The sequence below is a fragment of the Antennarius striatus genome, chromosome 5 (assembly GCF_040054535.1).
Source record: "Antennarius striatus isolate MH-2024 chromosome 5, ASM4005453v1, whole genome shotgun sequence".
Lineage (NCBI taxonomy): Eukaryota > Metazoa > Chordata > Actinopteri > Lophiiformes > Antennariidae > Antennarius > Antennarius striatus.
Window position 1 is genome coordinate 17,192,554 of NC_090780.1, and position 13,927 is coordinate 17,206,480.

Here is a 13,927-nt window from a genome sequence, read left to right on the forward strand (position 1 = left end):
AAGAATGTTGCACAAACGCATCCTTTTCACATTTAAAGTACTCACCAGTGTTACCCATAATTCACTCTACATCACATTCGATGGTTAATAGATTAACCATAAATATAAAAACTTCATGCTTAGTGATCTCAAAATACAATATTTTATGGAATAATGACACCCCAGACTCCTGCAGTCCAAAGGTAGTTGATTTTTATAAATTCAATCTTAAGCAAGATTGCATCACTGAGATGAAATATAAAATAAGGTTAGGTGTGACAATGTGTAATTTTTTCTTATATGAAGTTATTTTACTCAGTTGTACATTTTTCCAAATTTGTTAAGAATATGTCTACCACAAAGACAGCAATCATTAATCATTTACTGATTATTAGGTGTGGTGTCTCATCTGTAATTCAAAATAAATTCTCATGACAATCGTATTATGAAGAATTAATAGGTTACTCTTTAGGCACATTTTGTAGTTTACGGCATCCTTAAAGCATGCATTGAAATTTCCTCTGGATAAAAATATTGCAATAGGCCAATTTTTGTCTAAATATTTTCTGATAGTCCTCTAAATCGTTCAAATAATTTAAGTTATTAGAACATCACAATCATTTGTGAATACTTCTGCCCTCCCTGATCTGTACTGATTCAGAAACGGTAAGAATTCTGACAATGTCAAGAATACTCCTTACAACAAAACATCTGAATTTCTTTAGCAGTCGAATTTTATATTTTAAATTAACTCTAGGGAATTTAATCATCCAAAAACTCTTTGAATCAAATGATGGTCTCCATGGTGATTCTGCACCAGCTGCGCAACCAAACCTTTGAACCGAATCCCAGTACTGATCTGTTGTGTTGGACTAAAATCTCACACTCCATTTATGTAATCTGATGTATTACGTTGATTAAAGGAAACAAGTGCGTCCTTATTTTAAATTTCAAAGCAATGCTGTTTTGATGGAAGGTTCAGGTCCGAATGCCACAACAGGAATTAACATGGAGCATACAACTTATTTTTTCAAAATAATATATTAATTGTGGAGGTTATATACTAAAGATGTGCTTTGATCAAATCTTTCAGATTAGGTTATTTTCACCCAGTTGCTTGGGAAAATACTGAGCCAGCACTGTATTATCAAACAGAAATCTTTCACAACCGAAAAACAACATCTAATCCAAGCCTCTAATCTAAACCTCTAACATAATGTTTATTTTCAAGGAGAAAAAACCCCAACTTCTGACCTGAGTGTAGGTGGTTTGTGTTCCAGTAAACATTTGTGACAAATACAGACCCTGTTCTGCAGACTCCTCAGCTTTGCGCTGTAATGACACCAGACCGGCGGTAGGAGGCGCAGCCCACGAATCTGACGACATACAGGAAGATGTAGAAGAAGAACGCACTAGCGGAAGTACTCCGTGTTTATTTCATTAATATCCAACATTTAAAAAGCTGCTATCATTTAACGTTTGAGGTAGTTTGAGGTTAAAAAAAAATGTCCGATGATAAAGAATCTGTAGAGGAAACAGCTGAACTCTACGTCGGAGATGATCGGAGCCCATTGTGTGATCCGAAGGGGTGCTGTCCTGTGAGTCTACTGGGGGGCAATGGAACCCCCTCCGCCAGGTTTCTGCAGGTGGAACTGGAATTGAACACCCACCTCCGGCGGCTCAGCTTCAGCGAACCCGTCCGGTACATCTACAACCCGCTGGAGTACGCGTGGGACACCCACCGGAGCTACGTGGACCAATACTGCCGGGGGGGTCAGAAGGTCCTGTTTCTAGGCATGAATCCAGGACCTTTCGGGATGGCACAGACCGGGGTGAGAACAGATTTAGGTGTGTGAGTTTCACATTCACCCAGTTAGAGATTTAATCCCAACTAATTCTTATTTAGATCAATGTTAGTTTTGCTGCTTTCTGCAGCAACTCTTTATGTTATGTCTTTGACACACCTTTATTGAGCTGTTTTTCCTCTGCACAGGTTCCCTTTGGTGAAGTCAAGTCAGTTGTTGACTGGCTGAAGATCACCGGAGAGGTCGGTCGTCCTCCCGATGAGCATCCAAAACGGCGGATCACGGGCCTGGCGTGCACTCAGAGTGAAGTCAGCGGTGCACGCTTCTGGGGCTTCTTCAGGAAGCTGTGTGGAGAACCAGGACAGTTTTTCCAACACTGCTTTGTGCACAATCTGTGTCCACTCATTTTCATGAGCGCCAGTGGGAAGAATTTAACCCCACCAGAGCTGCTTGCAGCTGAGCGCGACGCTCTCCTGAAACTGTGTGACATCGCTCTTTGCCAGGTGGTGAAGGTTCTGGGCGTATCCATGGTGATCGGAGTCGGAAGAGTTGCAGAACAGAGGGCCAGACGAGCGCTGGCTGCCGACGGCGTGGATGTACGAGTTGAAGGCATCATGCATCCTTCACCTCGGAACCCTCAAGCCAACAAGGGCTGGTCGGAAGTTGCTAAAGCTAGACTTTCAGAACTCGGTGTCATGTCGCTGCTGAGCAGCGCGGCTGACGGTGGATCGGGATGAGTCTGTGTGTGTGATGTGATCTCCACTGAACACTCTCCTCACTGCTCAAGATCTATTGATATGTTAATACGTCCTTTACAGATCAGTGTTTGCAGGACTTAACTCGTTTCAAAGAAAACACACTAATGTTAGTTTAACATGCTTCAGCTAAACATGAGTCAGCCGTAACATAAATCACCACTGACGGCTGAAGAGAGCAGTCGATCTCAGTAATAATGCATTTACCCACCTGGTCAACAGGTGAACATTATGTTCTATCAAAGCAGGAAAATGATGAAGCATGAGGATCTCAGGAACTTTGACAGGAGCCACGTGTGTCGTCCAGACGACCATGTGTTTTCCTGAGTGTTCTCGATTTGCAGGATTTCATTCCTACCTGAACTTGTCCCAGAAAGTTCAACTGTGAAACCAGCAGCGGGGTCATGGGCACCCAGTCAGATTACAAATGCTGTGGAGACCTCTCTCCACTGCCCAGACTGCCTACGGTGTCACGTGATGTTGACTTTGTCTCTAAATTCCTCAGATCTCAAACCAGTTGTTCGTCTGTGGGATCTGCCGGACAAACTGGTTACAACTCTCAAGGAGGACAAGGAGAAGCGTCTCGGTGCCAGATCAGCACACCTTCAGGGTGGAGTCAAAGCTTTGATGAGTCAGAGCTGTCTTGTTGGAAAAATGGGACCTATTCAGTATCACATGTGTGTTTTTAATGTCTGTATGTTTGTATATAAAACACAAACTCAGGGTTTTTGAGAGATATTTTGTATTTAAATACTCTTGTTTGGTAACTGAATTATTTGATTCAGTAAGGAGGGAAACCGGCCTTAAAATGGTAGGGTGAGGGTTTTTTAACTTAGCTGTAATAAAGGCAGTAACACCTGTGCTAACGATCATACATATTGGGAAATCTAAACGTATCTGCGATGGTATAGATTTATGACACTAAAAGTTTTTCACTGAACTCTTACATGTTCACAAAAGGAGAAGTTGAGAAAAATAAAACCAAAAGTCCCACTAACTTTACTTGACCATTAATAACATTACAGATTTTTTTTAATTTTCATACTGGACTACTGTATACAGCTGTTTTATAGAGATGTATAAGTATGTATATCATTCATGATATAAATGTTTTATTTACTCACACTGTTCTGTATTTCTGGGCTGATTACGGTTGAAAAATAAACTTTTGTATAAACAAAGACTTCATATTGAAATCCCAAACTGAATTCTTGTCTCTGCTTCAACTGTTGTGAAACATTTTTGTTCAAGGACAAGCATCAGTGGAGGCCTCCAGCACCACAAGCTTTACTGCACTGTAATTTACAGAAGTAATACTTGATGGAATGTTTCTGCTATCACATCAGAAAAAGTTGGTGAAAATAATTACAGTACTGTACTTTAGCCCCAGAGCTCCACTTTAATTTGTTGAGGGAAGAACTGTCTCTGTTGGAGAACTTTGCACCACTTGTATTTTTTGTGCTGTGAAAAATCTAAATGCTATTTTTCTGGAATGACCAGTTAAATTTTAATTGGTTGTTCTGAAAGCTGTCAAGTTTTTGATTTTTCTAGAAAACGATAAGTGTATCGAAAGAAAAAAACCCCACAAAATCAGAAACAACTACTATCTGTACTTCTTCCAAGAAGCTACTAAACAGATCACGTGCCGACACCCCCAAAGACCCCAAATTAGAATCTCCTCTGGCTGCTGCAGCACAGCTGGATGTCACTGGTTTGGACTGTACACAAGAGAATCTGCACAGAGGTTAGTAAAATGACATGACATTTTATGAAAAATGAAGAAGAATTCTCAAAAAGTATGAGGATAGAACTCTGATAAATCTGTATCTGTCCTCTGTTCATGTAAACATGTAAGTGCCTCCTGACTTCTACACTAACACCCTGTTTAAAACCCAGGAAGTATTTTCAGAGCAGTTGAAAACAAACAGAGGAAAGGTCCACATTATAAATGACTCACATTCAGGAAATGAGTTGGCTATTTATTGTGGATGTTTGATGTCGCCCTGGGGATTCTGCTTTCTTCTTTTATTCCTTTAATGGATCCCAGACGTCAAAGTTTCCTGGAGTTTATTTAAAAGATTTATGTAGCCTCAGATGCCGTCCTGACAATCCCTGACCACCAACCCCTTCAATTCAGTGAACAATAACCACCAGCAGAAGATACTTTTTGCCATCATGCAGTAATGGGATGTCTGACGACCCCTGTACTCAAGGACTGCATCTCCCATGAGCAGACCAGCATCGCCCATTTTTACTTGGGGGGGGGGGCTCATGCCTCAGACGTTGTGAAACTCTTGCACCTGACAGGATAACTCATCATTATCAGCAGACTGATGCAGAGCTCTGTCCTCCATGAGGCAGCAGAAAACTAAAGCCAGCAGAACGAGGTAAAAGAAAATTAACATCATTATGTATTATATTATACTACAATAACTGTATATTGTATATATGTTATTTCATAAATATTTCATTATTACAGGTACATCTGTTTTTAAGAAAACCTATAATAAGTGTGTGTGTGTGACTAAGAAAAGTTGTTATTTATTTATTTCTATTAATAGAAAGCTTATAAAGTAATTATCATAAACGTTATTTTTATATTTTTATTACGGTATAAATGCAGCTATGATGCAAATATTTTTTTAGGACTGAAATATAAAACAGGGAAAGAAATCCATGTCAATCTTGAAAAATAAATCTGATATCAGTTGGATGAGATATATTATGACCAGTAATTACATCAGATAAAGAAGTTTTTGTATGGGTTCATCATTTTTACTGTTGAAGAGAATAATTGGAATAAATTAGAGTCGTGTACAGATGTGCAAAAAGTCCTCTGAGTGTCTCAGTTTCTTTACAGATATACCTGTACATCATAGACATAGATGTATATCTGCAGATATACAGATTGTTGTTGTTTATCATCTTGTTCTGAGGCCATAGGCGGGGGGTGTTGTGAGCGCTGCATTCCTGTCCCGTCTCTGCTATCGCGTTTCATCAGCTGTTCTCCTCCAGACTGAAACTGGACCCGATTCTCTGGACCCACGTATGTTTTCTTCCTAAACAGCACTGGTTTCTATTACCATGGATAAGCAGCCCGCTGTGGTGTTTCGAAATGTGGGACAGCTTTACTTCCCCCAAACCAAAGTGGAGTGCCATTACAGTCTGACCCCCTCCCATCAGTGGAGCAGCAGCGACTGGATCGGAATCTTTGAGGTTGAACATTAACTTAAATCTACACAAACACCCTCAGCATTTTATCCAAGCTGTGTTCCATGTAGGGGTGGGGGGATGGGATTGACGCTCATCCTGCTTGACTTCCTGGCACAGGTGGGCTGGTCTTCAGTGAAACATTATTATACATACACATGGGCTCTGGTTCCTGAGGGCCACACCGAGGGCACTGATGCCAACTGCTGTGTGATATTCCACGGTGAGAATTCAGAATGTGACACAAGTAATAATGAGATCAATAATCTTGATTTTCTCATCACGTCACTGATCTTTCTGGTGCGAGTTGTATTTGCCTTCCCTCTAGGGCTTCACTTTACTTCTGTAATACTTCATAAACAGATGAGAGATATTTCCATCTGCTTCCTGTAGCGTCCTACTTGCCCCGCCCCGGCGCCGTGGAGTATGAGTTCATATATGTGGATAAAGCGGGACGGGTGTGTGCCCGGAGTCGCCCGTTCACCTTTTGTGCTCCAAAGCCGCTGGAGGAGCTGGAGACTCTGAAAGAGGAGCAAGATGAGGATGATGAAGAGGAGGAGCTGCTCCTCGTCATCCCAAAGGCACAGCTTCTGCAGGTGGGAATAAAAATGAAAGTACAAACACAAAAAAAATCTGCTTTTCCTGTTAAAATCACCCATTTAAACACAAATCTCTATTTTCTTGCTGGTAACAGCGTCGGCTAGAGGAAAGCGTCAAAAAGCAGGAGGCGTTGCAGAAAGATCTTGACGCCACTAGAAAAGAGATGGAGGATGAGAGAAAGACGAGCAAGAAAGCAAAGATGGAGTGGGAGCGAGAAAGAGGAGCAATGAAGGAAGAGATCGCAGAACTCAGAGACAACATGAGACAAAACTATCAGTCGCTGAAGAAGATGGAGGGAAAACACAAGGTACAGTACGGAGTTTAACTTCAGTCAGACATGTGATTAAAAAATATACACCTGGAGAAATGTCTGTCATCCTTTCCTCTCTCTAAAACACAAGGATGTGAAATATAGTGAGGAAAATCTGACCTGTGAATTGAGCAAACTGATGGCTGAAAAAATTGAGAATCTGCAGCAAATCCGAGACCTGAATGACCGGGAGAACGAAGGAAACATAGAACTGGAAAGGCAAGTGTTTGAGAACTTTGTCTTTGTACGCTTCCTTCTTAATATTTTTGTCCCACAGGTTGAAGGAAAGAGTGAAGAAATTATCTTGTCAGATGAAACACGATGAGGGAAAGCGAAAGTCTCTTCAGGTAGTTGCTTCATCTCCTGTAAAAAACGCTGATAGTCAAACATGGAACCAGTTGATATTAATTCAGGAGCAGATCCACAGGTGACTCCCCTCATTTCAGACGTTTCTGTCCATCTCTGGTCTGCAGGTGGAGAACGAGGTTGCTCTGGTGAAGGTTCAGGGGCTGCAGGAGCGTCTGGAGGCCAGTGAACACACCGCTGAAAGCCTCCGCAGGGAGCTGAGGGAGCTGGGAGTCCGTGAAGGTCACACCCACACGGAGCTGCACCAGGCCCGGCTCCAGGTGGCCCAGCTCACCCTCCAGATGTCCGAGGAGAACCTGGTCCTCAGGGAGGAGCGTGGCAACTGGGCCTTAGAAAGAGAAGCCAACAAACATGCAGCTGAGGTGAGGATGCTTCAAGGAATGATGCTGCAAAAGCACAGCGTGGTCCTGATGTAAAACCTTTTTTTGTAATTTATTTTTGTGCAGACTGAGAAAAAGAAATTCCAAGAATTGATGTGTGAGGTTCAGAGGATGGAGGAGTGGCTCCAGGAGGAGAGGATGGAAAGGGAGAGACTGGAGGTAGAGCTGGGCAATGAGAGAGACTGTAATCGAGTAAGTAAAGCAAATTACAAGAAGGGCTTTTAGTTAATAAACAAACACATTTGGCGCTAAATTTAAATGTTTATCTGTGTCGTCAGTAGTTCAGATTACATTTTTGAAACTGGAGAGTTATTTATAAGTAATGTGCAGGCACAAATAGATGCCAGTATATATTTCCTGTCATCAACAGCAGGAAATAAGACATGCCAGTTGTACAAGTGGGTGATCAGGTGGGGTTTTTTTGATGCTGTTGCCTCCTATAGGTGCTGCTGAATGAGCTTCAAGAGGTGAGATCCAGTCAGAGGAAAGCCAAGAGAGAGAGGGACGAGCATCAGGCCGCAAAACAGGTAAAAGGAAGACGAAGGACAAAGGAAGGATGTTTTTACAACATGCAAATGAAAGTGCAAATTTATTAGAGGTGAAATTTAACTTTTCACGTCTGTCTTTTTCAAAATGTTGGGAAATTAACTGAATGGCATCAAATACTTTTCTCATCATTAGTTTAAAATTAAATCAATGCTGAAAAACTGAATCAAAGAAATCTGACCTAAGTATTTAATGTCAGTGTCGGCGGATGAAGGTTAAAAATAACCCAATATTGTGTGTCGTCTCTTTTAGCAGTGGGATTTTATATTCTTTTGCACTTACAGTCAAAATTTAGCACAGATAAAAAATGTTAAATTATAGAAGGTAAGTGACTTGTGAACTTCCAACAGGAGGAAAACGCTGTTAATAATTCTCTGCTTTAAATGTGTGTGTTTGACACGTGACGCTCACAGGAGCTGCTCCACTACATCCTCCAGCTGGAGCAGAGGTTGGGGATTGTACCAGAAACGGAATCCCATGGCGACGTTCCCACATGTGTCTGTGAGTCATGTATGTATGTATGTTTGTATGCAGTTTCTTCTCCTCTGCGGCAGATCAAAGTGAAGACGGGTGTGTGCTCATTCAAACAGCTGCCAGCTCTTCCTCTGAGGATGATGACGATGATGCATCATCAGGGTCTCCCAGGTCCACTCGAACCCCTCTTTTCCCGTCCTCAGAGGGAGACCCACCAGACTCCAACACGCAGGTATGACATCATATCACATATTGACCAAACATGTTATAACATCCCAACAGTCCTGGAGTTTTCTGGCGAAGTTTTGCAGCAATTCTATTGCTGAGCAAAGTTTTTTTTTATTCAGTTTTTTATTCAGTCATATTTAAAAGCAAACGCACAAGACAAAGATTCACCCAGGAAAACAAAGTGGTTCATGTGTGGTTAAAAAGATGGTAAAAATGATTCCTTCCTTCTTCAAATTCCTTTGTATTTTTCAAGAGCAGCTGATTTATGAGACGGTTTGATGATTTATTTCAAATATAAACAAACACAAATCAAACAAATAAATAACACACTTTAATGAACTGTAAATTTATTTATCCCATTGTCTGGACTGACATCCTGACACTTACACTGTAAGTGTATCCCTGCTTCTTCCTCTCCAACAGGATGTGAGGACCCGGCCTTGTGAGGACGGAGCTGCTGAAGGGAAGACGCTGATCCTTCCAGAACTGTCTGACCCCGTCCTGAGGTGACACTTCTGGACTTTTAACAGTCATTCTAACCGTCGCCCTTGCCGCTCCTCGTCTGCGGTCACTTCTCCTAAAACTTGCAATGACTTCATTCACACGTCGTGCTGTTGTCGTCTCATGCAAGCTGTCAGTTCATGTACCGGTAGCTGTGACAGTTTGGGTTCGACTCTTTGTCTGCTGTTGGGTTTTTTTTATCATCTGCACCTTCAGTAAAACTTTTTCTCTCTGCAGTGAGCGAGCAGACTCCCCCATGTGGTAACAGGAGAGGGATGATGGACGACAAGGATGTCACCAGGATGCTAGTTTACTGCTTTTATAATGTTCTTTCTAATACGCAAAACTTGTAGCCATACAGTACACGTCTGAAATGTGTTTTATTAATGCAATCATGTATTTATTACTTTATAAGTATGAGTCTCTGGATGAACGTGAAGCGCCACAGTTTTCGTCCTCATAGGCTTTCATATTTTTGCTCTTAGATTTTCATCTGTAGACACCAGCGGTCATATTTAACCTTGTTTTTGAGTCTTTTCTTAATTTGTAAAAAGAAGACAAGACACCAGCTTTAAAGAGGATTACAGTTTGGATGAATCTAATCAGAGGAAAATCTCAGATGATGCCACGATTAGCTCGACTTTTAAATATCCTGTATTTGGTGGCACATCAGCACAATAACCTCTGCTTGTGAATATGAGTCCTGAAAGCGTGTCAGAAATGTGAGTGTTTGTGTCAAACTAGTGTGAAACATTCGGGTTTAGCAGTGTCAGACTGGAAGAACATGTTTGTTTAAGAATATTAGCTTTAAAGATAGAACATACATGTTAATTTTGGGTGAACATGTGTGTTTTGTTCCTACGGGCTTAAGATGCAGAAAACCAGCACCTTTAAAGTAAATGACTGTCATATTGAAAACACTTGTGATTGTGTTTCTAGCCAGACTTTTGCTGTAAATCTGAGTGAATAAATAGGAAAGAAGACGACCAATGAACCATGAAATATCAGAGAACAAATAATGTTTATCAAAATACAAGTAAGTCAACAACAAATAACAAATAAGTGAACAAGAAGCTACAAATAAGCAAAAACATAGATATAAAAACAAGAGCAGATCAGCCCCCATCTTTGTTTTTCTCGCCCTCCATGTATCGGAGCTACTTTGGTCGTCTCACTAAAACAAAGTTGTGACGTTTCTGAATCCCTGAACATGAGAATAATTCATTTGTTTGCACCCTACAAAGATTATGCTTATAAAAAGTAAGACATAAGTTTAAAAACAATAAACTGTAACAGAGATAAGATGAAGTTTCAGCTTCCAGAGTCCTTTGAGATCATGGAGTCTCCTCTCACACAGTAAAGAGTGAATACAGTTCACATCGATTAGCTTAAGAGAATTCTCGTTGATTCACATTTTATTGTTGTTGAAATAATGTCACGTCTGTCTTTGGTACTTTTTAAAAAAAACAAACTCCTTTGCTTTTAAAGAGCTGACGCCTTCTGGACCTCTTCCATGGCTGTTCTATTGCACCAGCTCAAATTCAAGAAAACAACGGGTCAGGGAAATTAATTCAAGAAACATCAGCACAAGTCTTGAATGAAATATCATGGTTCTGTATATAATGGGCTGACGGGCCGTGAAACCATGATTCTGGTGTGCCTGTGGATTATTTAATACCTCAGTATTTAATGTTCAGCATCCTCAATGGCTTCACATCTGGTACAAAAGACCGACCTGACCTTTCTACATGCTAGAATGTTGACAGATTCATCCCTTTCTTTTTGTTGACTCAAGTGTTCACTAAGACTCTTGTCTTTCATTGCATAAATAATGAACATTTTATATATCTTGCATATAGCTGCAATTTAAAAAAAACCCAAAAAAACAAGTTAAGTGTTTATTACGTTTGGCATCATTCATTAAAAATAGCACGAATGGACACACATTATTTTAACTAGCTGGTCACCCAATGGAAAACGTCTGTTTTCTCATATCTTTGCTGGATGTTCAGTTACAGTTCATCATGTTGTCTCATGGTCAGTGTCTGTCTGATCAGTACAAGAAGGTTCTGGGTGAAGGAAGAAGTTTTTAGCAATTTATGTGCATATTTGTAATAACTGGTCTTCTGTGTGAAGGCTTGTGTGTTGATTATGGCATTAATTACAGCAACTGTGCGTTTTGTTAAATGCTTTCTTTTACATACACAAGCACATGGACACACCTGAGATTTCTGTGCTGCAGACTTCTTTTTAAGGTTTATGTCTGTTTGGAAACTTACACTATGAAAACATTTTGGTTCACCTGTACCTGCTTGTTGTATCAGATATATGATGAAAACAATTGAATGCTTCCTATAAACCCTAATCTTTGGTGTAAACTGAAATTTTGTAGATTTTTTTCCCCCATAATGTTTATGATATGTGGCCCTGATAGAACAAACCTGAGATTGTGATGACATGAAATCCAACCTCAATAAAAAGTGTTTGTATTTTGTCGGAAGGTGGAGACTTGCAGCTGGTTTTGGTTCCTTTGTTCATTAAATCCTGTTCTAGTTCTCATGCCTTTCGTTATTTGGATCACAGGCACCAGCGCTGAAGTTCTCCTTATGTTTTCAGTCAGATGTTTCACACGGCAGAGATCTTCCTTCCATGTTCATGTAACATTATGACTTTTGAGTACTGCGCTTTCTTTGCTGTCTTGGTTGTTACGTTTTACAATGTTCAATAAAACTGAAACAAATTCGGTTGAAGATAAGCCTTAAAAAAACATATTATGTCAAGTTAAAACATGAGCAGGACTGAATGAAAAAAAAAATACACAAGAAGAAAGCAACAGAGTCCCACAAATCACATGAGAAGAACAGAAATGTTTACATGCATAGAAAAACCATACAATAAAAAATTAGAGGCATATCTCTGAATCGTATGAAAGAAATTTTGAGAGGATATCTGCGGTAAATCGGCACCACAAAGTTCTGTCGTTGAATTTTTATCATCAATTTTATACAAAGCATAGCCCTTATAGATAGCAGAGGAGTGCATTTCCTTTCATCCACAACCTTTGTTCCTCTTTGGGTGGATGAAACACGTTTGTAGTATCCTTTAAATAGTCTCATTTTGGCACAGTGATTTTTCAAGGCGCTCTCCTCAACCCACGGATACTTAGTGCTCCTGTTTCTCCCACTCGCTTCCTGCCGATGCTGAATTTAACACACTTTCCTTTTAGTCAACACATACAGTATGTTTAAATACTGCGTCTGCATCATGTAGTCTGAGGCCTGATTCTGTGAGGACCTGGGGAGGAACTGTTACTGGACGAGAGCTCAGCGATCTGGAGGAGGAAGCGTCGTCGTCGTGTCTCTCACTGTGTTTCTCCAGTCACACCTTTCTTTTGCACGCCGCCGCCACCTCCCCACACGACTCCCAGTCACTGTCTACCCCCCGCTCTTTCTCCTCATCCCAGTAGTCATCCTCTTCCTCCTCATCTTCCTCCTCTACCGTTGACTCATATGTGGACTTCTCCTCCTGTTTGATGGCCGGCGTGGCGTCGGGAGCGGCCGCAGAGCCGTCCCCTGAATCAGTGCTGTCCTCAAAGGCCTCGGGGTTCTCCAGCATCTCCCTGATCAGTGGAGGCATGGGGCCGGGGATCTCCGTCTTCAATGTGATGGCTCTTTCTGCACCTGAACACACACACACACACACACGCACACACACATAGAGAAGGGAAAGCTGGAATGAGAAATTTGCCTGAATTGCTATGTTCTTAATATATGCATATATTATTATTATTATTATTATTATTATTATTATTATTATTATTATTATTATTATTATTATTATTATTATTATTATTATTATTATTTTGCTTTTCTATTTCTTAGGATACAATAACAATTAACTGTAAATCCTCTTTAAAATCTATCATACATCTTCAGGATGACTATTTTGCTTTTTTTTCCAATCGTCCATCTCCAGAATAAGACTCAACTCTGCTTAAAATATTTGGACATAGTTTAACCCTTGAGTTGGATTCTGATAATTAAACATTGTGGAAAGTTTCACCAGATCTTTGTATGGCTTATTTATTAATTTCATCCAATTGGTAAAAACGCATATGAACACACATTCTATGCCACCGTTCAGTCCTTGACATTTACTGACTGAAATACAGCAGAAACAATGTGGTAGCTACCCCAAAAGTATGAAGACAGTTTATTATCAAATGTGAACCCAGTCCTTCCTTTAACCAGAGGTTAAGATACGTTAAATCCAACTGACCTTTGGTGCTGATGCCTCTGAGGTCGGTGACTTTCATCAGCATGCGTGGAAACATGTGAGGTTTATCTGGGCGTCTGCGGCGTGTGTAGATCTTCAACGCCTCGAGCAGCGGCTCTTGCAGCTTGTCGACTTTCTGTGGCTCCTCCAGATCCATGCGGTCTGAAGCAATAATAGAAAGACGTCAATTTTATGAAACACCTGAAAACGGGACGGGAGAGAAACCAAAGTGAGGCACAAGTTCACCTCCACAGATGAGGCAGATGGCGCTGAGGAGGCCCGTCTCCGTGTCGTCCATCTCCAAAGGCAGCAGCTGACCAGCAAAGGCGAACACGAGATCTGTCAGCGGACCGAAGCCGGCGTTGTGCATCTGGGTCCGGTTGAGAGTCAGACCATCTGAGAAGGTCATAGTGTCCTGCTCTGGGGTGTAGCGAGTGCATATCCTCAGCATCTATAGATGAGAAGTTGAGAAGTTCCAGAAACAGAAGACAAAAAATT

General features: G+C 40.9%; 3 protein-coding genes across 5 annotated transcripts in view; 2 read left to right on the plus strand and 1 right to left on the minus strand.

Moving 5' to 3' along the window:
- The first annotated feature begins 1,356 nt into the window (after positions 1–1,356).
- Positions 1,357–3,581, plus strand: smug1 (single-strand-selective monofunctional uracil-DNA glycosylase 1). The gene is made up of 2 exons (XM_068316039.1): positions 1,357–1,811; positions 1,973–3,581. The coding sequence occupies exons 1-2, from the start codon at positions 1,485–1,487 to the stop codon at positions 2,519–2,521; spliced, it is 876 nt and encodes a 291-aa protein (XP_068172140.1). The 5' UTR covers positions 1,357–1,484; the 3' UTR covers positions 2,522–3,581.
- Positions 3,582–4,761: 1,180 nt separating this feature from the next.
- Positions 4,762–10,017, plus strand: calcoco1b (calcium binding and coiled-coil domain 1b). Of its 2 annotated transcripts, none has more exons than XM_068314976.1 (14): positions 4,762–4,926; positions 5,607–5,755; positions 5,870–5,972; positions 6,143–6,345; positions 6,444–6,656; positions 6,751–6,878; positions 6,937–7,006; positions 7,133–7,387; positions 7,472–7,597; positions 7,849–7,932; positions 8,365–8,461; positions 8,542–8,657; positions 9,077–9,159; positions 9,392–10,017. In XM_068314976.1, exons 2-14 carry the CDS (start codon positions 5,624–5,626, stop codon positions 9,417–9,419), a joined length of 1,638 nt encoding a protein of 545 aa, XP_068171077.1. In that variant the 5' UTR covers positions 4,762–4,926; positions 5,607–5,623; the 3' UTR covers positions 9,420–10,017. The 2 variants fall into 2 exon arrangements, with proteins under 2 accessions (XP_068171077.1, XP_068171079.1); XM_068314978.1 differs by having other exon boundaries at positions 4,765–4,926; positions 8,365–8,452.
- Positions 10,018–10,156: 139 nt separating this feature from the next.
- rargb (retinoic acid receptor, gamma b) overlaps positions 10,157–13,927 on the minus strand; it is a 30,587-nt gene continuing 26,816 nt past the window's right edge. For both annotated transcript variants that reach the window (XM_068314979.1, XM_068314980.1), the window contains 3 exons: positions 13,676–13,880; positions 13,433–13,591; positions 10,157–12,834 (listed from right to left, as the gene is read on the minus strand). In XM_068314979.1, coding sequence (XP_068171080.1) covers positions 12,533–12,834; positions 13,433–13,591; positions 13,676–13,880 — 666 coding nt within the window. In that variant the 3' untranslated portion in view covers positions 10,157–12,532. The remainder of the gene's footprint in view (positions 12,835–13,432; positions 13,592–13,675; positions 13,881–13,927) is intronic.

What these genes read in the sequence shown, in the direction of transcription:
- calcoco1b (XM_068314976.1), top strand. Translation starts at nt 5,624, where the DNA reads ATGGATAAGCAGCCCGCTGTGGTGTTTCGAAATGTGGGACAGCTTTAC. An exon ending in CAAAGGCACAGCTTCTGCAG is followed by an intron (nt 6,346 to 6,443) that starts GTGGGAATAAAA and finishes TGCTGGTAACAG; the next exon opens with CGTCGGCTAGAGGAAAGCGT. An exon ending in AGATGGAGGGAAAACACAAG is followed by an intron (nt 6,657 to 6,750) that starts GTACAGTACGGA and finishes CTAAAACACAAG; the next exon opens with GATGTGAAATATAGTGAGGA.
- smug1 (XM_068316039.1), top strand. Translation starts at nt 1,485, where the DNA reads ATGTCCGATGATAAAGAATCTGTAGAGGAAACAGCTGAACTCTACGTC. An exon ending in TCGGGATGGCACAGACCGGG is followed by an intron (nt 1,812 to 1,972) that starts GTGAGAACAGAT and finishes TCCTCTGCACAG; the next exon opens with GTTCCCTTTGGTGAAGTCAA.